Source organism: Galendromus occidentalis, unplaced genomic scaffold (assembly GCF_000255335.2).
Source record: "Galendromus occidentalis unplaced genomic scaffold, Mocc_1.1 scf7180000075986, whole genome shotgun sequence".
NCBI lineage: Eukaryota > Metazoa > Arthropoda > Arachnida > Mesostigmata > Phytoseiidae > Galendromus > Galendromus occidentalis.
Window position 1 is genome coordinate 188,318 of NW_003803976.1, and position 19,942 is coordinate 208,259.

General features: G+C 51.3%; 3 protein-coding genes across 3 annotated transcripts; 1 reads left to right on the forward strand and 2 right to left on the reverse strand.

Moving 5' to 3' along the window:
• The first annotated feature begins 305 nt into the window (after positions 1-305).
• On the forward strand, positions 306-2,814 carry LOC100908110 (uncharacterized). The gene is made up of 5 exons (XM_018641704.1): positions 306-394; positions 1,383-1,532; positions 1,661-1,786; positions 1,878-1,952; positions 2,043-2,814. The coding sequence occupies exons 3-5, from the start codon at positions 1,697-1,699 to the stop codon at positions 2,184-2,186; spliced, it is 309 nt and encodes a 102-aa protein (XP_018497220.1). The 5' UTR covers positions 306-394; positions 1,383-1,532; positions 1,661-1,696; the 3' UTR covers positions 2,187-2,814.
• A 1,259-nt stretch (positions 2,815-4,073) lies between these two features.
• Bre1 (E3 ubiquitin-protein ligase Bre1) lies at positions 4,074-8,367 on the reverse strand. Its single transcript, XM_029113034.1, is given in 16 exon segments — positions 4,074-4,223; positions 4,312-4,689; positions 4,809-4,940; positions 5,034-5,321; positions 5,439-5,624; positions 5,703-5,854; positions 5,946-6,026; positions 6,115-6,247; positions 6,350-6,473; positions 6,608-6,804; positions 6,929-7,390; positions 7,487-7,552; positions 7,659-7,785; positions 7,868-7,912; positions 8,017-8,118; positions 8,228-8,367. Coding segments are annotated over 16 exon segments (2,763 nt in total).
• A 4,191-nt stretch (positions 8,368-12,558) lies between these two features.
• On the reverse strand, positions 12,559-18,822 carry Hmgcr (HMG coenzyme A reductase). Its single transcript, XM_018641696.2, has 12 exons — positions 18,764-18,822; positions 18,004-18,185; positions 17,615-17,798; positions 17,196-17,493; positions 17,022-17,108; positions 15,757-15,947; positions 15,426-15,598; positions 15,075-15,264; positions 14,564-14,696; positions 14,231-14,426; positions 13,430-14,091; positions 12,559-13,272 (listed from the first exon to the last, which is right to left on the reverse strand). Exons 1-12 carry the CDS (start codon positions 18,820-18,822, stop codon positions 12,814-12,816), a joined length of 2,814 nt encoding a protein of 937 aa, XP_018497212.2. The 3' UTR covers positions 12,559-12,813.
• Between the last annotated feature and the right edge of the window lie 1,120 nt (positions 18,823-19,942).

Sequence of the window (19,942 nt, forward strand, 5' to 3'; positions counted from 1 at the left end):
GAAATCAAAGTTCGGAAATCAATCCGATTTCCGATTCTCTCTAGTGACTCTTCGATTCAGCGGCTAGAATGCTGGCTGTTTCCGCCCTCTCCCTCAAAAAAACTAGCCGCCGGCCTTTGTTGTGATGTAAGGTTACCTAGACATGCGCCGTTGATTCAGCGGGTAGAATCTGAGCTGTTTTCACCCTCTCCCTCAAAAAAAAATGGCCGCCGGCCTTTGTTGTGATGTAAGATTACCTAGACCCGGCCGAAAGCTGGGTGAGCACGACGACTGCAGCGACACTTCTGGAGAGGAGTCTCAATTCGAGCAACGGGCGGTAGTGGAGGAAGAGTCGTGCGCTGAGCTTTCCGCTAATCCGTGTGATTACTTGCTGATCAACCTCAGGCATTCCGAGGCAGGTAGGCCGAATGCGGCGAGCTCTAGGTTTTCTCACTGCCTTGCATCCCGGAAATGAGGAGCATCCACTCAACTGCTCATTACCGAACTTCATCCCCCTGCGGACTGCGTTTGAACGATATGATCGAATTCGCGAAAGTCGACTTTTTCCGCTGGATCTCGAAATCTAGCCAGAAACTTTTATCCCCCCTCGTCTCCTCGAGCGATTTTTATTGAAGCTCGAGAGTCCCATCCTTCGCTGAGTGCTACCTCCCACTCAATCCTCCGAGCAACCCTCTCCCGAAATCATTGAAGCAACTGCGCTGCGACGGCTTGGAGGAAACGGGGACCTGTCGGATTCGAAATGACGAGCAATGCAGTTGTGGTTTCAATAACTTCCACCATTTGCTGCTGTTGAGTGACTGAGTGATTGAGGTATTCGGAACCCATGGAAAATTGCGGTGCCTAAATTTTCACGTTGTCCGCATCCCAAGCGTCGATTGAATTGTTTGTTTCTGAGAAGTTTTTCTGTTTTGGCTTTTTTGTAGGAGTAGGATCCCGCCAGTGAAAGCTCAGAGAATGAAAACAGAAGGCTTCGAACGGTCTCGATCGCCACCCTCGAGTACAGAAACTATGTCATCGGAAGAAGAATCGTTCATGGTACCCCTTGGAATTCCGCTGCATTCCGCGTCCATTCCGGCGCATCTCTTACCGACTGAAACTCCGCTGAGAAACTTTGTCCCATAGAAGTAGAGACCGCACGAGAGAATCCAAGCCATAAGTCAAATGGTGGATTGAGCTGAGCTTTTGTTTCGCTTTTCGTACCGCGCATGATTCGGAAGCCAGGGAAGGGTTTTGCTCTGCGCTCGCTCGTTCACCTGCCTTGTGCCCGCGCGTATCGACCGAGCGTGTCTGAGAACCGATCAGCGACAGCTAACATCAGGCCTGAGAACAGCCATGTAAATTCGTCGATTTCATTTCTCTTCAGTGGCGTTTTCTGATTCCAGGTAGAACGTATTCTCAGTCACAAGACATCGAAGAAGGGACTCTTCTATTTGGTCAAGTGGCTCGATTACGAACTCGAATATTCTACGTGGGAGCCCGAAGAGAACCTTTTCTGCAAGAATCTTGTCTCAGAATACTGGCTTGATCCTAGGGTAGGTCCCCGACCCCTCGATCCACCCAAGCTGGGTTTTCCCATTCTCCTGGAGTATCTCAGCAGACCTGTTCTGAGAGAAATCAGCGCTCGCAACCAGCTCCAATAAGCGCCCCTCCATGATTACAGCCGAGAGCAAGCCTGAAAAAAATTATTGAGGACGAAATGGCGAAGCAATTCAAAGAAGGAAAGGAGGAAGAAGTCGAGGAATTTTCTCCCGAGGGGGAGTCGTCTGATGATCCTACCTCCGATGAAGTGAGTATCGTGAGCAGGAAGACTTCTATGGCTGTCTCCGAGATTTCCACCTGCCACTACTCAAACACCCCCGCTTTTTTTACGATTCCAGCACGATCACAGGACCGACGGGAGTCCTGTGAAAGCAACGAATCTCGGACGGGAGCCGCGACCGGAATTCGATGTTGTAAGTTGTCGGAGAAGTGAGTTAGATCCGGTACTTTCTCTTCCGTCTTCTGTGGCTATCGCAGTCTAAAGCCGAACATCCGACTTTCAGAGAGCCTTCTTGAAATTGGGCTTCTCCGTGAGTGCCCTGATCGTGATAGTTTTCATTCTCTGGGGCGGGAGCGACCAGTATTACATGAACCAGTTCTACCTGCGTCGATTCAGTGACGACCATGTGAATCATGTGGAGCACTGAACAACGTCAACGACTAAGAAGAGGGAAAACAAGAGTTTTCCGAGATATCGTACAACATGTCTTATAGTATCCAATCCATGTAGCTCCGCATTCCCGGAAGGACGGATGGCTCACGAGCCCATGAATCTTTCTTTGTATCTGGTTTCATCGACATTGTGCATAAACAAATGACATCTGAGGCAGCCGGAAGCGGATGACGACGGGGAAGTCGGAACAAGGAGCTCAGAAAATGATCTCAACAATGAGGATGATTCTTTTCCATCGATGTTCGATAACGATATGTGGAGTCGCGTCCGCCCGGAATATACGAATCTAAATTCAGCAATCCCCGGCCAAGATGTAATCAATGCAGTTTGTGCTTGATCTTTCTCCGGCTTTCGACGACCAAGACGTCGAATGTGTTGCCTGACCGCCTAGGCAAGATGTCCGGTTTCAGCCCTCAGGTGCCTTGAGGGAAGCCTCAGTCTGATCCTTGATAATGATGGTAACGGAATTGAAGTCTCCGCAGAGGAGGAGTCGACATGATCAGAGAGCTGGAAATCTGTCTGATGCTGACGCTCATCTTGAAACGACTGCACAGACACTAACTAATAAAAGTTTTACGGAATCATTCCACTTTGTGAGGGGATCTGACTTGTCGAAAATTTATTCAAATTAATTCTATAATTCTCTCCGTCGGCGGTCCTTGGCTCCTCTTTCCGCGAATTCGAATACTATTTTTCTTATCATACGTTGAGTCTGTCTATGTTGTCATTCATCTGTCCATTCCCCAACAACACCCAGTTCGGCGGAGGAAATGGATGCGGTGCTTCACAGCAGAAGCACCAACACGCATTCTCGAATAATCGTTCGACACGTCCGTACCGAAATTGAAACTAGCGATTCAGCAGTTATCAGGGAACCACCAAACCTGCCAAGTCGAGTCCATCTCTACAGCTCCGACGCTTAAATACAATCACATCCATGTCGAAATGTTCCAGAGAGAAAAATCCTCAGCTCTCCTTCTCGATACGGCGAGCGAGAGCGGGGCTCGGTCGCCATAGACATTCGAGATCATTTCCCAAGGAGCGACCATGATCATAGCAATACTTACTTATATTCATATCACCATTCCGTTCGGCAATGTCCGCTCGCACACGCTGTCAAGCCGCACGGGTCGAGGCAACACTGCGACGACATTAGATCTCACAGTCAGCTCCGTAGACACTCGGAAATAGTTCGTAGAAGTTCTCATCGTCAATATACATACACTTGGACAGGACAACCCCGACGTCTCCGGCAACTACGGCAACGACGCTGACAGCCGCAATGGAAATGACAATGGTTGAGGGGAGTAGGGGCGAAGAATTCTTCGAGAGGCTCAATAATATATTAAAGCGTACGTCATACCGTCATTATTTCATCAACTCGATGAAGTCACGAGGAATTCGATACGATCGTTTATTCAGTTGTTGCTACAGACGCCGTCCCGAAGCGTCGTTGCCGCCGTCGTTTCTGTCGCCGTTCCTTATGCCGCCTGTCCGCCGTCTCTCAGTCGTTTCGCGCACGAATCGCTATTTAAAGTATTACTACGTAGGTATGTATATATATTTAAATATATACTTCTTCACTCAGTCACTGCTCCGCCCGCTGACTCATTCTATTCTACATGCGGGACGATTCAGTCTTTCAGTCGGTGTATTATTTAAAATGTTTACAGGGTACCGCTCCGACGCTGCGCTCTTGCGCCTCGTCAGAGTCATTGTTCGTCTATCACCACCGACGGCTGGGAATACGCTCGGCGCAGCCGCGGCAATGTATGATAGATTCTCGTGTCTCGCACTTCCCCACCGACCTTCTCTTGTTCGGCTCCCCCGGAAAAAGAGAGGAACGATGGTCGCGGTGAACTCAGGTTAGGTACAGCCTATGGTAATCATTGGCTCCGAACGGTGCGTTGCACTTCGGACACTTCCGTTGCCTGGTCTCGTAGCGGGTTTTTAAACAGTCGTAGCAGAATACGTGGTAGCATTTCGACAAGACCGCGTCCTTCTTCTTGACCTGCGAAGAAGAAGAAATATCTCAGGAAATTCGGAGAAGAATGAAAGCTTGGGATATATTATTGCGCCGGAACGTGGCGGATTCTGACCTTGCACGATGGGCACGTAAGGGTTTCTTTGTACTCCCGGATTTCTTCCAGGAGCACTTCATCCGTGTTCGACGCAAGCTCGAACTTCTTCGCACGTTCGAGCTTCCGTTTGAGTGACATGATCTCCTCATGGAGACGCCTGCTCTTGAACGTCTCCTCTCGGTAGGCTCCTGCTTTTTCACTAACAGCGGCTTGGGCTTCCTTCAATTGACCGAGATACTTTTCCAAATGGAGCTTCAGATCGGCTGCGGACTGCGTGGCCTCTAGGGCTTTCCGCTTGTGGAGCTCCATGCATTGCTGCCGGAGCGCGAGTTCTTTCTCGGCAGTGGCGAGCTGAGTTTGCAGCAGACGTTCTTTCTCTTCCAGCCTCCTCACCACCTTGAAAAATGGAGGGGTATTAGCGAGGAAAACGACCTTCTTCTTCTCGTGTCGGCTCCGAGGGAACGGCTTCTCCCTGTGCAACGATTAGCCAAGGAGATGATCGGATCCGGACCAACCTGATTTTGAGCCTCGACCTGGCTATGGAGAGTGCTGACTTGCTCCCCGAGCATGATTTTCTCTTCTTTCTGGAGTTTAATCATTTGATTCGCCTTGATTCGCTCGCTCATCAGCTTGAAATTGGCATCGTCCTACAATAAAGGGAAATGTTGGCTCAGATCGTCGTAATAAATACCTCACGAGCCAGCCCCAACGGCACCGGAGTCGGGGGCGAAACGACATACCTTTTCTTTCAGCTGTTGGATGAAGCGCTGATTCTGTTCATGCATGTCCTCGAAGGCTTGCCCTGTCACGTCCAGGTCCTTCAGAACAGCGTCCTCCTCCTGCTTCTGAGCTGCGAGATTTTGTTTGAGTTTGTTGACCTGTTCCTCGAGCACTCGTATTTTTCTGAGTGCTTCCTCGTCTGCGAGTTTTCGGCGCTCCTTCCGTTCGGCCTCCACCAGCTTCCGAAGTTGCTCCTTCATCTTTTCAACTTCTGCGAGGGCCCTCTTCTCAGCAGCCAACAGGGTTGCCTTGAACGAAATCATGAACGGTCAGCATGGAACGCCGGGAGGAGGGAAGAAGTCGACTCAGACCAAAACACTGAGCCCTGCTCACGGTTGCGCTGTCAGCTCTGAAAACTCCCGTACCTTATCTCTGGTCTCCTTAGGGATCTGTTTGTACGTGTCTAGCAGTACTTTCAATTCCTTCCGTCCATCTTCCGATTGCTTGAGCTGACTCCGGAGCTCGCGAATGATTTCTTCGTCGCTTTTCCCCCGATCGCGTTCCAGTTCCTGGGAATTCGTGTGTCAGTCACTCATCATGGAGCACGGGAGCTCGAGGCCCCCAGCGAGCTGAACGAATATTCCGCTACAGTACCTCCTTGATGGAGGAAGAAAGAGAGAAAGACTCACTTCCATATCTAGCATGATTTCCTCGCCGTCCTCTCGTCTTGAACAATCCGACGAGCCAGGTCCGTCTCTGAAATTCCCTTCTGCAGAGGATGTTGCGACGGAAGGATCCCCCAACGCCAAGTTCTCCGATGATGATGTGACATGATGGTGGCCTGCCGCAATGAAAAAAGAGGAGCATTAGCTTCAATGGAGCCCGGGGCCTCTCCCTGAGTCAGTGTCTTCACAGTTCAGGGAATTCCTCACCTTGAGAATTGAGTTCTGTCTTCAATTGAGCATTTTCTTGAGTGAATTCCTTGACTTTCCGCTTATACCGAAGCGTCTCGCCTGAAAAAGAAATGGAGCTCGATACTGCCACGCGGTCATAAGCGATCGCGAACGTTCCGAAGGCATCGCATCGCGGCCGAGAACTAACCCTTGAGTTGTTTGTTGTGGTTTTGTAAAGTTTCTATGAGATGTCGCATTTCTCGATTCATGGGAGCAATTTGTTCGCTAGCGGTGACTTTCTGTTCGAATTCGATGCGCAGTTTCTCGTACTCTTTGCGGACCTGGAGGGAGGGAGATCCTTTTGCGGAATCGAATATAGAACAAGGGAAGGAATACCGAAGTCGGAATTGCGTTCGCCTCGACGGCGGACTTAGGAAGCTGACCTGAGCTAGAGCGTCCTCAAGACGAATGACCTCCGTGCGGAGCTTCTTCTGCATGGTCAGTTCTTCACTCTCCATCCGTTCGATGGTTCGTTGGTGAGCCTGCTTAGAAGCGATGAGCTGCTGCCTGAAAACGGAAGCGACATGACCTACGATGATCAGAACCAGAACCGGTGACAGCGAAACCACTCTATCAGGAGCAGGCTCCATAGACGAACCCTTCCTAGAGGCATCGATCGCGATCAGACCCGAGCCACTGACCTGTGCTCCTCGAGCTGAGTCTGCAGCTGCATGCTCTCATTGTAAAGAACACTGTATTGACTCTGCAAACATTTGTACTCCGCAGTCTCGATAACCACACGCTCGGGAAGGCACTGAATGTCCATTTTCAGTCTCTCGATCGTCCTCAAGGAATCTTTGTGGTCCTCGTTCAACTGTTCGAGTTCCTGCAGTCGGCCCTGGAAGTTGAACGGATGCGTGAGAGAACCCGATCCCCCTCACAAGACGCGTATTCAGTCTTAGCGGGGTGAATCAAGCCGCCAGACGACGGAGAAATCGCTTGCTCAAACTAACGACACTCACCTGGGCCAGCTCCTTCTGTTCTTCGACGAGAGACTGCAGTTCCTCGACTCGCACATTCGAAACACACGAAGCTTCTGCGGGCACAGAGGCGTCTTTTGTACAGTCGGCGTTCTTCGCCGTTTTCGCAGCGTCCGAACTGAACGCCAAGGGTTGTGCGTTTTTCAAGCGTTGCAGACATTCTGCCAGATTCGAGTCGAGCTTTTCACACCGGGCCCAGCTCTTCTGCAACTCGTACTCGAGCTCCTCGATCTTGTTGTTGAATTCGTCATTCTTTGTCTTGAGAGAGTCCATTTTATCTTGGAGGGCGGTACACCGGAGCTGTGCGCAATGATCTTTTTCGCTAAGTTTCGTGACCAGAGCTTGCAGGCGCTGGTTCTCTTCGGTGAGTTCCTTGTTGAGACTCTTGACTGCGCTATCTAAATCGGGCGTCGCATCGGTCTCGCCGTTCACAGCCTGCATGATCTGCAACGAAAATCCAAGATTGCGAGGTTGCGCGAATAAAAAAAAGGCCTCCTCGCACGCGCCGACCTGAGCCGTTGTGGTTTCAAAGAGGCTCACCTTCAAATTCCGTTGCATGAGTCGATCGAACACTTGCAGAAGCTTGGAAACTGCTCTCATGGAGACCTAGAGGTGGAAGCGAGAATCAAGAGATGTACTCCAGGAGCCGCAGGAGACTCCACGCTCCACGCGAGGATAAGCTGGTGTCTAACAAGCCGAAGAGAAGACTCACCTGGACTCTCTGACCGAGACGCTCCTCCAACTCCTCCTTGTCCCATTGCGCGAGGGCTGTCACGAAGGATGTGATTGCCTCGTTTTCATTCTCCTTCTCCGATTCGTCGGTGGTCTCCGCGTCGAACCTGTGGACGAACCATCGGATAATCACGAAAGCTCTCCGGAGCCCGGGAACAAGCTCATGCATTAGGGTGTTCGGGAACTCACCTCTGAAGCAGTAACCTCAACTCTTCGTTGAATTGATTCCAATATCTGCAAAAAAAAAGGAATTCAAACTTCGTCGCTGTAGGCCGACGGTAATCGCGTCATGAGCGAGATCTTCTCGTACTTCTCGCAGACATCACAGCGGTGCTCACCTATTAATAGTGGTGATTACGTTCTCGTCACTTTGTTGGCGTTTCTCGAGCTGTTCGATTCGAGATCGGAGCTCCTGCTCGTGACGGAGCCGCTGTTCCAACCTGGAAAACGGGGAGCACGATGAATAAGAAGAAAATCGTAGGAGGATTCCAACGAGCGATTTCTTACATGTCGAAGGGCGGGGAAATTCTCTCCACAAGTTCGACCTACCTCTGAGCGAGTTTCCTGTTTTGGAATTGGAGAGTTCTTGTGTCCAAATCCTCGAGATTCGAAACCGCTCCGATTCGGAATGGCTCGAAGTGAACCTTTTTTGCTGGTGGACCCTCCATCGGAGAGGTCCTCTTGGCCATAGTAAGGTGCACTGCAAGGAGACGAGATCTCGATGACTTTCGATATACCTGGTACTCACAAACGCTCCGAAATTCAATTCCGACTCGGAAAAGCATTGCACATCCCGCGGAAGGTTTCGTCTTCTGCGCGCAGGATCCGGCTCCCTAAGCAACTGTTCGCTGACAGCTCCCGGGAAGCCGAGGAGACGATTCCGTACGAACACGTTCGAGAGCTCTCTACACGCGATCGAGCAGCCCGAAAGATTGCACCAAAATGAGAAGCGTACATTCGATGAACCAGAGGGATTTTTTTGAGCGTGCTGCGGGGAGGAGCCCGAGAATATTGGCTCTGATCCGTCGATGACAGATCATGAGTTCTATTGACGTCTCTCATCTGGAGCGGGTGTCGCGCATCGAACTTCTCCAGAAACTTTCTCGCGGAGTGAGCTGAGCTCATGTATCCTTGACCGAAGAGCCAGTGACCAAGGGAGGAAGTCAGACTCCTCTGGCTTCATTGGGAACAGTTTGGGGAGAAGTCGAAGACCGTCTGACATGACTATGGGCCAGCCGCCTCCTCGGTGTGAGCCTGGCTCAATATCGCCGCGGACTCTGTCAACGTTCCTTGACGCAGAAGACTCCCCGAGTCCCGAAGACTCCCGGATAGGTGCGATCTCAAGGAATTCTCAGTAGACCGATCTCTCGGAGAGATTTTGTTCATGAAAACTGCAAAGCCTGGGAACGGGAGGCTTCTCGGAGGAAAATCCGCAGCTCCGCGAAACGGAGATCGTCTTCTCCGACCAAGTATCACCGGAACCCTCTCAATGCAATTGAAGTTCCCCCGGAACTACTTCAATTCCGCAGGAAAACCGTTGAAGGAGCCCGAATCTCGACGGACCAATTAGTCCCAGTGCGAGCCGTGGATCAGCTCGAAATGCAGCCGAATGGGGCAGCTCGACGGTCATGATAAGCCAATATTCGATCAGTCGCATATCGAGCTGGCCAACGCTGAGCCGGAAAGCGACTGAAGGGGCAGAAAAGCACCGATTCTGCAAAGCGTCGTCAGCCGAGGCTCGAATCGGGCGTGGATGCCGGCTTGAGCTGCGAAGCGTTTTGAAGTTGCTCCAGGTAACGCCGATTCGTCGATCGGCAACCTACCTGCGTGTTGGAAGCGTGCTCCAACCGCACGAAATCGGGATTTCAGGCTTTTCCGCAACTCCTGAAACCGAGCCTTGTTATGATATTCCTGTTGTGTGTATTCCGTCCGTCGTCAGTGAGTGAGCCAACGCCAACAAAACAACCCACATCCAGACAGACACAAGAGGAGGAGAGCGATTTTGTGCGGGGACGAGGGCGGCCTCGTCTGCTATCATGCCATGGAACGAGATGATGATGACAACATCAGAACGCTGAGAGTCGATTCCTCAGCATTTGTGCTGAACGCATCCAGCCCGACTGATTTTCCATCGAACAATTTGGTTCGCCAGTCAGCTCCGCGTGGATGAATGTTTTCACATCATCATCACAGAGCTGCGACTCGACGCGAAGACTTATCGACTAGTTAAGGACCTCCTGCTGGCGGGCGCGTTGCTTTCTCCCTATCCGCTGCTTGCTGGAACGACAGCTGACCAAGCTGCCGAGGAGTCCGGAAAGTCCTTCGAATCGTCTAGCGTCCGTATTCTTCGGCACACGCTGCCGACTACCCGCGGGGAACGCCAGATAGGCGTTGAGGGAGAATTCCGGAGTGAAATCGGTCCATGAGCAGCCGTTGAGAAGTATTTGCCGGACGCTGGTAATCACGTCTCTCGATTTGGCCTCATGTGAAGAATGGGACTTGCATCTTCTCGGGCCGGAAAGTTGCCTGAGGACGACGGATGGAGCTTTTTCATCGATCTCACCCTGCGCCCATGGGATACGCCGTGTCTCTTGGTCGATCTGTGTGCATGAGCTCACGCAGCGCCCACGAGTGACTTCTTTGTTCAAGTCTCCGAGGTTCGGGGTTTGGGTGAGTACTTGCAGGAGGATGAGGGGGAAGGAGGCCGACCTCAGGGACGAAGACGTGATCCCGGAATGTATCTGCTGCGCCCGGTTGTTCCCACCGGAGAACGAGCTTCGGAGCGGTTCTTTGTCCGGCTGGGCGAATCATCAATCCATATCCTCAATCACGACGAGAGACCTGAGATCTTGAGGGTGTACAGAGGAGAGGCACTCGAGGGTTCCTATCTCTTGCCGGCCTTCGGTGACCGTGGCTCGGAAGTTCCAGAAACCGATCAGAACTCAGAATCGAGAGGGACTAACATCTTCCATTTTTCGATGGTACCACAATTTTTTTTGTTCTGGTTTTGTTCCGTACCGATGAGTTTCGGCGGATGCCCATGATGGGGCCCGGGAAACAAGCGTGGAAGAGCGGCGGGATCCCCCTCTGAAGACGGATCCCGAATCAGATTCGCCTCCCCAGGACCAGGATTCTTGAGAAGGATTCGTGTCTCCTTCTCCACAGAAGTCGTTTCCTCTCATTTTCAGCAATCTCAACACACAAAGTTTTCCCGGGAAAAGATCTACCCTTGACACTGAGGCCTCTCATGAGTTCCGGAGCTATCGCAACGAGGACTACTTCGCTCCAGGCGAGATCCTAGCTCCTCGATCTCAGCTATACTGCATTTCACATGCAAGTACACAGAGCAAGGCCGTTCCTCTCGGGACTATCCATATCGAGTCGGAAAACTCATCAACTCGGGATTCAGCGAGTCTGATATCGCGGAAGGATAACGGTGGGCGGTCGTTACTCCTTCCCACCCGTACACGGATCGGGAGAGTTGGGATTCTCGGGGGAAGATCCTCGCTCCCGCAGGCGCTGAAAGAGGCGAGCGTTATCCGTCTCACATGAGAGAGCGGTCGACGATGAAAGATCACATGGAAGAACATGACATACGTAATATGCCCGGACGGCGAAGTCAAGAATTTCGAAAACCTGGACTTTCTGGGCGTCTAGGCTCTGGGGCCTTGCCTCCGGAGTCGTTCTTGAGATCAGACATCTTGGAGGCGGCGAAGAGCCCGCGCTGAAGTTCCACTCCAAGTCCCTCTGCGAGCATGAAGAAGTTCCCCTGAGCTCCCCAAACCGGAAGCGGGGCCGCTACCCGACACGGGACCGACTTACCGTCGGACTCTAATTATCATTCAGTACTGCCGACCAATCTGATTCAGTAAAGCAAATGTTGAGTACGAAAATCTCGACGATATCCTGAGGCGCACCGCCCCCCTACCTCCCTCACCCTCCCTTTCACCTCCCGCGACTTGCTGTGCGTAACAAGGGAATCGAACCTGATATTGAATTGGCTTGTGCTCTTCCCTTTCCCTAGCGGCAAAACCCGACGATGATTGATATTCTTCACATACCCTCTGAGATTTTTGGCACATCCGCAAGTCAACATCAGTGCGAATCGTTTAAAATCTTAAATGTCCATCACAATACGTAAAAGAGGTCGAAAGAGGGAGAATTATTGCCAAAATCTGATGACTGTGTTCTTTTTTATTTCTATTTCGAAGTGTATCCGCTTATCAAGTGCCAGACAGAAACTTATAACTTAGCCCACTCGATGAACTCGAGTCGACCTGTCGATATGCTTCATGGTTGTCATCTCCAACTTCCAGAAAATATTATAAAAATCCGAGACTGGAATGTTGCGTGTATTGCAGCGTCATCACGTTCACCGCACGCTCAGCGGTCGTCCGACCGCTTCCGTACTGTGTTTCTCGTTCTCCTGTCCAGGTTCAGAAATCCTTGTTCCTGGACAGTTTTTGCTCTAGGAAGAGCGACAAGTCATTCGTCGTTGGACGCACCTTCTGTCCAATAGTACAAGGCAAGTCTATAGCGTACCGAAAACTTGCGGTACGTTCTGATATATTGTCGATGGAAAAATTATCAGAAGATAAATTGATAGTTGGGTAAAACCTAATCAAAGTTTCGATCGAATCATTCAGATGACCGCGTGGAATTTGTGCGTTGACGAATTTAGAAGACATTTCCACACGGTTGTTCCTCGCGCTACCATTCTCTCGCGTATTGATCACCACGACTCCGAACGAGAAAACGAGAATAAAATCTAAACAGGGGACTAATATGATCTTCCCGCTCGATAGAGTTGATGTGAACGATAATAATGCTATCAATGATGTCGTTTAGAGGAGCACAATGGGAGCGGACCGCCCGAGATGGGCGGATTCAGGAGTGGAAATTACCGAGCTTCGAAAGAAATCGATTCCGCTGCCTCCGCTGCGATCAGTGACGCTCGGCAGTTGCTATATTCTATTTCGAGTCAGTGTCGTTCAGACTAGGAAGCACCGGGGTGTCAAGCACAAGTTCCTTCGCCAGTTTCCCAGAATTACCTCTTCGAAACCCATGCGGGAAGCGCCACTCGGATCTCTGAAATGATGATTGCCTTTGTTTTACACGGTGCCTTCACATGGGTTCTACTCCGAGACGGGGCATGCAGACAGAAGTCCCCGCTTGTCGACGCTGACTGTCGCGGGAGGGTTGCCGGAGTTCGAAAGAGGGGCCATGTTCACCACCGAGCGATTGTGTCGCATATGCGATTTCACAAGGTCTCTGGCTGCCAGAGCCGATAACAGGGAGAGTTCCCCGGCCACCACAGCACCGCAAACAACCTTGGCGAGAGTTCTGGCGTTCTCTCCTGGCTCGTCCGTGCTCGCCCCTTTCACGCCGAGGAGCTCCAACATGGACTCTTGCGGGGGTAGCACCGTGCCACCGCCCACCGTGCCGACCTCTATCGATGGCATGGTGCACTGTATGTGAATATCTTCGTTGTTGACGCCGCAGCGCTCGATCACGGTGATGCAATTTGAACTTTCGACGTTTTGAGCCGGGTCTTGACCGGTGGCGATGAAGATTGCGGTCACGATATTCGCTGCCTGTGGATCGGAAATAGAGAAAAAGTCAGGAATCGGGATTTCACTGGAAGTGACTCAATACGAAGGATCCCGAGGGGTTTTCGAACAGTTTGCAGATTTGAAAATTAAAAAAAAATCATTCGCGAATCCAGGGTGTACACCGTACTTCGCGACGTACCTGAGCGTTGAAGCCCCCGATTGATCCAGCCATGGCAGAACCGATGAGGTTTTTGCTCAAGTTCACTTCGACCAAGTCAGACGCACTCGTTTTCAGAACATCTCGGACAACGTGCGCGGGGATCGTGGCTTCGCAACTGACGCTCTTCCCGCGTCCCTCGATCCAGTTCATTGCCGACGGCTTCTTGTCCGTGCAGAAGTTACCAGAAACAGCAATCACTGCCATTTTCGGGAATATTTTTTGTAGGTGACTGATGGCGACATCGGTGCCCTTGGACAACATGTTCATGCCCATGGCGTCTCCGGTCGTGGATACGAATCGGATGAACAGACGTACGCCCGTCAATTGACAGTGGATGTATTTCAATCTGGCATAACGAGACGTGCTGTCAAAGGCTTCCTTGATTTCGGCAAAATTCTCCGGTTTTTCCAACCAAAGCTTAACCTGTTGAGCTTCCGCTACGGTAGGCAGTTTCACCACGGGGCCACGGGTCATACCATCGCCCGTGATCGTCGAATACGCTCCTCCGGCTCTCGCGATGGCTCGACAGCCACGATTCGTTGAAGCTATCAGACAACCTTCCGTCGTAGACATAGGTACGTGAAAGGATCGGCCATCCAAAATGAGCGGACCGGCGATGCCAACGGGAACGGGCATGTAACCTACAATATGAACGATCGGGTGAGAAAGCTGTCGCCAAGAGTTGGTACTTCGTCAGATGGGATCCTCCGCGAAAGTTGGAGGCCCGCGAAACGGTGTCAATCGGTGGACTCCACACCGGGATCAGGGGGAGGCACTCACCGATCACGTTCTCACAACAAGCACCGAAAACCTTCTCGTAGTCGTAATGACGGTACGGCAGTTTATCCAGTGCGGATCCGATTCCAGCTTCTCTCGCTATCATGTAACGCCGAATAGCCACTCCTCGAACGTGATCGTCCAGCACGTTCTCGAGCTTGTACAGCTGAATCTCCTTCTTGTCCAGAAGCATGATAACCTTGAATGCAATGGCGCAATTCGTAAATATCCATACCGCACACAGGCGGATCTCGGGCATTTTCAACGCGCTACCTGGATCCCCGGGTCGAGATGAAGCCACTGTTGAGTCAGATATTGGATTCTCTGAATACTCACTTCTTCATCGGTGAGTTCGCGTGGTCCTTTTTCCGCATCTGCGAGGAGCTCCAGACACTCGGGAACTCCTCGGCAGGGCCTCTCAGCTTGTGTTTCTCTCGGATTCGAGCCAGAGTTCGTCTCCTGTGCATCTCTGAAAGTCGAAATGTTCGAGTGAGACAGACCGCAAAATCAGTTACGCGATCCTGCACGCCCCTTTGGCGCGATGCGATTTTGCATGTTTCAGTTATTGGAGGCGGGGCTTGGAATGTGGAACGGGAATACGTCAGAATTCGGGGAGAGCGGAGTACATGCCCGGCGACCAGCGGAACTTGCGCGGAAAAAGTGTTTTCAGAACGAATTCGCATGCTGGAATTCTCTCGAGAGTCTGCCGCGGAGCGCGGGGATTCCCCAGATAGCGAAATCCGCGGCGGAAACTTCGTTCGGACAGTCGATTACGTTGGCTTTGCGCGTCTCAGAGTTTTGTTCATGGCGCCTCGCAAATGAGGCAGAGCGGATCGTATTCCCTCACCTGTGCGAGATGAACGGCAAGTCGGTTTGAACCGTTTTGTCCGCACGATCGAATTCACCGTCTCCAATCATAAATGGGGATATCTTTCTTTCGTCCAGGTCGGATGATACTCGCCGAACGTTCTCACGGTATTCTCGTGTCGGAACGACCTCGCACTGAGGAATCGCTCTCCCAGTTCTGTTGTCGCTCCCTGCGAACGGAAATCCGGGCGTGACATCCTCCGCGGGATCGTGATCTGAACATTTGGAAATCGATTTAATGCTCGCTCACTAGCCATGCAGTCCTTCCAGGGGGGTTTCCAAGTGACTAATTGAGTTGACAGCATATGCCTCCAAAAAAAAACTATCGAACCTTCAATGAGATCTTTCGCTGCCGCCGAGAGTTGTTGTTTGAGTTGCGCTCGTCTCTCGAAGAAGAGATACTTGACAGCGATGGCTAGAGCAACGCCCAAGATGACCACCTGCTCGATGCTGAGCCACCACCAGCTCGCTGGACCACCCGTGCCAGTCATCTGTTCATACAATCTGGAAGAAGAGGGAATTCATCCCGACGGTGAGATTGTTTTCTGATGAATGGATAGATCTCTCTCTCCTGGCCGAACGATCCAACCGTTTTCGCTCGGGCACTCCGAATATTAAGCGTCTCGCATTGTTGCTCTCAAGAACCGAAAGAATCACCGAACCTGGGCATAGCTTCGGATGTGTCGGCTGCGGGCAGCGTCGGAGATTCCGGCGTTGCAGGACTCGCTCCTGAGCTGGACGCAGAAAATGATTGAGCACTTTGATTGGAGCCCGTGGAAGCGATGCTTTTTGGAGATGCACAGCGATTCAGAGGCCACCGGTTGTGCGCATGAACCAACATCAAACCCGCACTCTGTGGAGCGAAAAAAAAACGACTTTGAATCGAGACTCAGATTCCCAATGCGCGAGCGAAGCACGCAGAGCTGGTGTCTCGGTCGTCAAGTTCAATGATGAAAAAATCCGTAGATTCGACGCAGGGAGCACACTTTCAGCCGAAGTTTGGCAGTGAGAAACCCGAGGGAATGAGCACTCGACGGGACCCTTATTCAGAGTCACCAGACCAAGGGAGGGAAGGTCTCCAATGATTTTAATGTCATTGCCTCTTCCTGTAGCTTCCCTGTCCAGCTCGCGTCATTTCTGACGACGCTTCTCGGTGTATGTCATTTTCTTTCCTCGACGCGGGATAGCCAAACCTGTTGGTGATGAGCAAAACGAACATCTCCCAAAGCCCACCGCAGCGACAATGCCCGTCCCTCCCGACGATCAGGGACGGAAGGTCACCAGTCGACAAAAATATGAGACGTAATCGCTCGTTATGATCTCCTCCCATCGAGGACTCGGAAGCTACTTTTACGGGCTCGCGCATCTGGGCTCTCGGAATACTAACTCTATTTGGCGACCTCACAGACTGATGAATTTGAGCTTGGAGCAAGCCTTCGAAAAATGGAAATCAAGTTGAATACGGGGAAATTGCTTAGGCGGGAAGCCTACCGAGCGAGGGAGTTTTCTGGGAAATGCGGTGAATTCGCTCGGCTCGAGTCGTCACTCATCGAATTAGCTCGCTAAGCGAAAACGCCTCTGAGGATGTCACAGTATTTGCCGGATGATATCTGATTTTGGGGTTATAGACACGCGTCTGACGTCGACGAGGGACGAGGTTTTTCTCTCTCGACGCTCGTCTGGGACAATGTATGTACTGCGAGTCACTATTTCCGCGTGATCGCTTTCCTCCTTCTGGGGCTTCTCGCTTTGAGCTCGTAAGTTTTTCCTGCTAGCGTCATCATCAAGAGCGTCGGTCCTCCGCAGGCTAGCATCGAGGTGCATGCACGGGATTTATTCGGAATAGTCCAAAGACTCCTCGTAGGTTAATCCACCTAGCCGTGCTGAGGGGATCGAAGACGAACCCTGACAGGGATTCTACACTCACCATGATGACTTTCACCCGTTCTAAAACAGGATTCGGTTCGTCTTCTTGGCTGGCTGCTGGATTCTGGTCTGATTCCATGCGAGTCACCTGTGAATCAACATGATCTCCAGATTGGCTCATCTCTAGATGGTTTATCGAATGCAGCAAGAGACGAGCCGGCTGAGAGTTACTGACCTCGAAGATGAGAGCAAGAAGCGCCGGGTAGAAAGTCAGAAAAACAACATATGTAACAATCGACGATAGGACCACGTAAGTAGCCAGACTTTCTAATCGCGAGACTCCTGACGTGGTTCCGATTTCTATCACTAGGGTTTTGACCACGGTATCTAGAGTGAGACCGGGTCCCATCATGGCCAAGCCGGATGCAATCGCTGAGCAAATCCCATCCTGAGATGCGGACTTGAACGTCTGCTGTGCGAGGTTGACCGCCTTGTTCATGTCGACCATGATCAGGAATAGCGGGAAAGCATCTCTGCAAGGTACGTATTTATTCAATGATTCGATCAAGATCAACCGAAGAAGCGAAATAGGGTTCCCTGCCCTCGCCACACTCTTGATGACCGGGAGAGGACACGGTGTCGTGTAAAACTCACTTGATTTGTGAGAGCGTTTGCCCGAACAAACAAAGTAGACATCCGATAAAAATTATGCCGGCAAAAAGCGCGTACGCCAACGATACAGCGATAACGAGTCGACTCCCATTTTGATACACATGCTTGAACTGATGCGATGCATTCAACATCGCCGCTAGCACCACCAGGACATGCATTTCGGATCCTGCAAGTAATTGCGGGAATTTCTTAGCTCCGTGCCTAGACCGCCAGCGGTCCATGGCAAAGACGTCTAAAACTATTCTTCGATTGAAAGACTCGAGCTCAGGGTCAGAATTAGTATAAATATCTCCTGGGCATTCTTTCGTAGCTGGCTGAGATTATTCTCTGAGCATATGCTTATCGATATCTTCTTGTTCATAGTACGATACCTTGATATCCTGGAGTGTTTTGTAGAGCGCCGGGATAGCCGATATTGAAAGCCGTAATGCCCAGAGTAAGCATAAGAGTGAGCGCGGCTACAATGACCTCCCATGGATGGGATGACACGAAGTAGCCGTGTTGGTAGAACATGACGTTCAGGACTTTCATCTCGAGGATCGGTTCGCTCAATCTATTCCGGGGATGAGGTCACGGATGCTCTCGGGGAGGCAGGTGTTCTCGCAGACCTTGATTTTGAGAACTGGAAGATAGACATTCTCCATTGAGCTCGTTGAGGATCTCGACAACATGAATACGGAGCTCGCTTTTGAAGGGGGCTCCTTTCCCGGCGAACAAAAAAGAAAGAGTCTTGACGATCGAAGTCCCGCTGTCGGACAACATCTTTCCGGTGCTTAAACCAAATCTTCCGTTCTCTCCCTAATCGCCAGGCACACTCTGATACCCGAGAACACTCCATAAGACCGGCACCTTGCGGAAGCTTGAGAATGTAGACGGGCATCTTCGGTATACGGACACTCTCGCACAGACGGACATTCCAGTACATTGGGAACGATGGGAAGGCTAACAAGCCGGAACTCATTGGAAGGAGATGAGCACTCTCCTATCCACAGACATGCTCGGGAAGCCCGAGGAATGGACGGGCATGCCTCATTCTGAGGGAGAACGAGGTATGAAGCACATTTCATCATCAGCCTACCGATGGTGAGTTCCGACGAAGTGTATACCTGAGCTGTCTGAGATCATTCACACCGGTTATCGTAGTCTGATACGATCACATTATCGAGCCGCACCGAATGACCTGACGACATCTTCACGGAATGGTAAGCGATTTGTTTACGAAAGGCATCGCCTCATCCACGAAACCACTCGCGCTTGATCCATCTCGCATCACCGCAATTCGGAATAATGACTCAATGAACCGAGGTGTGCCGAGATATGTACGTGAGCCGCTCGCGGATGGAGGAACAAGAGCAGCACCAGCGACTCAATTTGACAGATCGTACCACAAGAGAGGCGGCTCGGATGGCGAGACGAAAATATGTATGGTGTTCCCGAGCTGAAGGACTTGGTTTTTCGCCCCAAGCGAAAACCTTTTCAGGACACAGCCCCAGGATCGAAACGCGCAAGCTCCAATTCCGCGGCAGGGGAGCGAGAAAGACTCTCATTCATCCTGAATTCTGGGTAAGTTCTTCAACGATTCTCAGCTCCTGTCACGAGCTCGGCATCCACGAGCGAACCTCGTAAGATATCGAGAGGGTTCGCCGAGCTCGGAGCCCCACCAAAACGGAGTTCCAGCAAGGATAAGCCGCTGAACCCCTCCCATATGTATCCGTGGATCCAACGGGTCTCCGCCGACCGATCTACCGAACTATCGAAAGAGAGAACCGCGCAGGATCCCTCATCGAGATGGGATTGAAGAAAGCCGAACTCTCTCCACATGCCGTATCGCCGAAAGGAGTCGCAGTGGGAAATGCGACATTCGCAGACGCATACTGAGAAGTGAATGAAGAAAGAGGACGGACCGTCGGCCTCGCCGGCCCTTTATTCCCCGTAGACGTCGAGTGTTTGCCGTGTATCAACAGATGATTACAGCTCAACAGTGAGATGTGTTACCACACGTTTTTTTACGGTTTGAATCCACGAAAAGCCATCGCGAGTGACCAACATCACTGATGAGTATATACAGTCGGCGGGTATAGGAATCACGCTTCACCCTTCACCTCTGTGGTTGCGTCTCCTACGGTAAAACCGTATGTTTACGATACTATGGTGGTGACGTCGACTTGTCCTGACCTCCCCTCTCACAATATTCCGTAACCCCCTCGAAGACACAAATCGAATGAGGAAATTTTCAACGATCGTTCGATCAAGTAGCGTCATGATTGCTCCTTTCCCCGGGAAGAAACAAATCCTCGAAAATTTTCGCTC

Bases quoted from the DNA above. Each gene is read 5' to 3' on its own strand.
- LOC100908110 (XM_018641704.1), top strand. From the start codon at position 1,697: ATGGCGAAGCAATTCAAAGAAGGAAAGGAGGAAGAAGTCGAGGAATTT. The intron at 1,787-1,877 runs GTGAGTATCGTG...TTACGATTCCAG, and splicing joins ATGATCCTACCTCCGATGAA to CACGATCACAGGACCGACGG. The intron at 1,953-2,042 runs GTAAGTTGTCGG...TCCGACTTTCAG, and splicing joins CGCGACCGGAATTCGATGTT to AGAGCCTTCTTGAAATTGGG.
- Hmgcr (XM_018641696.2), bottom strand. From the start codon at position 18,822: ATGTCGTCAGGTCATTCGGTGCGGCTCGATAATGTGATCGTATCAGAC. The intron at 14,427-14,563 runs GTGAGTATTCAG...ATTGCATTCAAG, and splicing joins GCGAACTCACCGATGAAGAA to GTTATCATGCTTCTGGACAA. The intron at 14,092-14,230 runs GTGAGTGCCTCC...TTCATATTGTAG, and splicing joins TTGTTGTGAGAACGTGATCG to GTTACATGCCCGTTCCCGTT.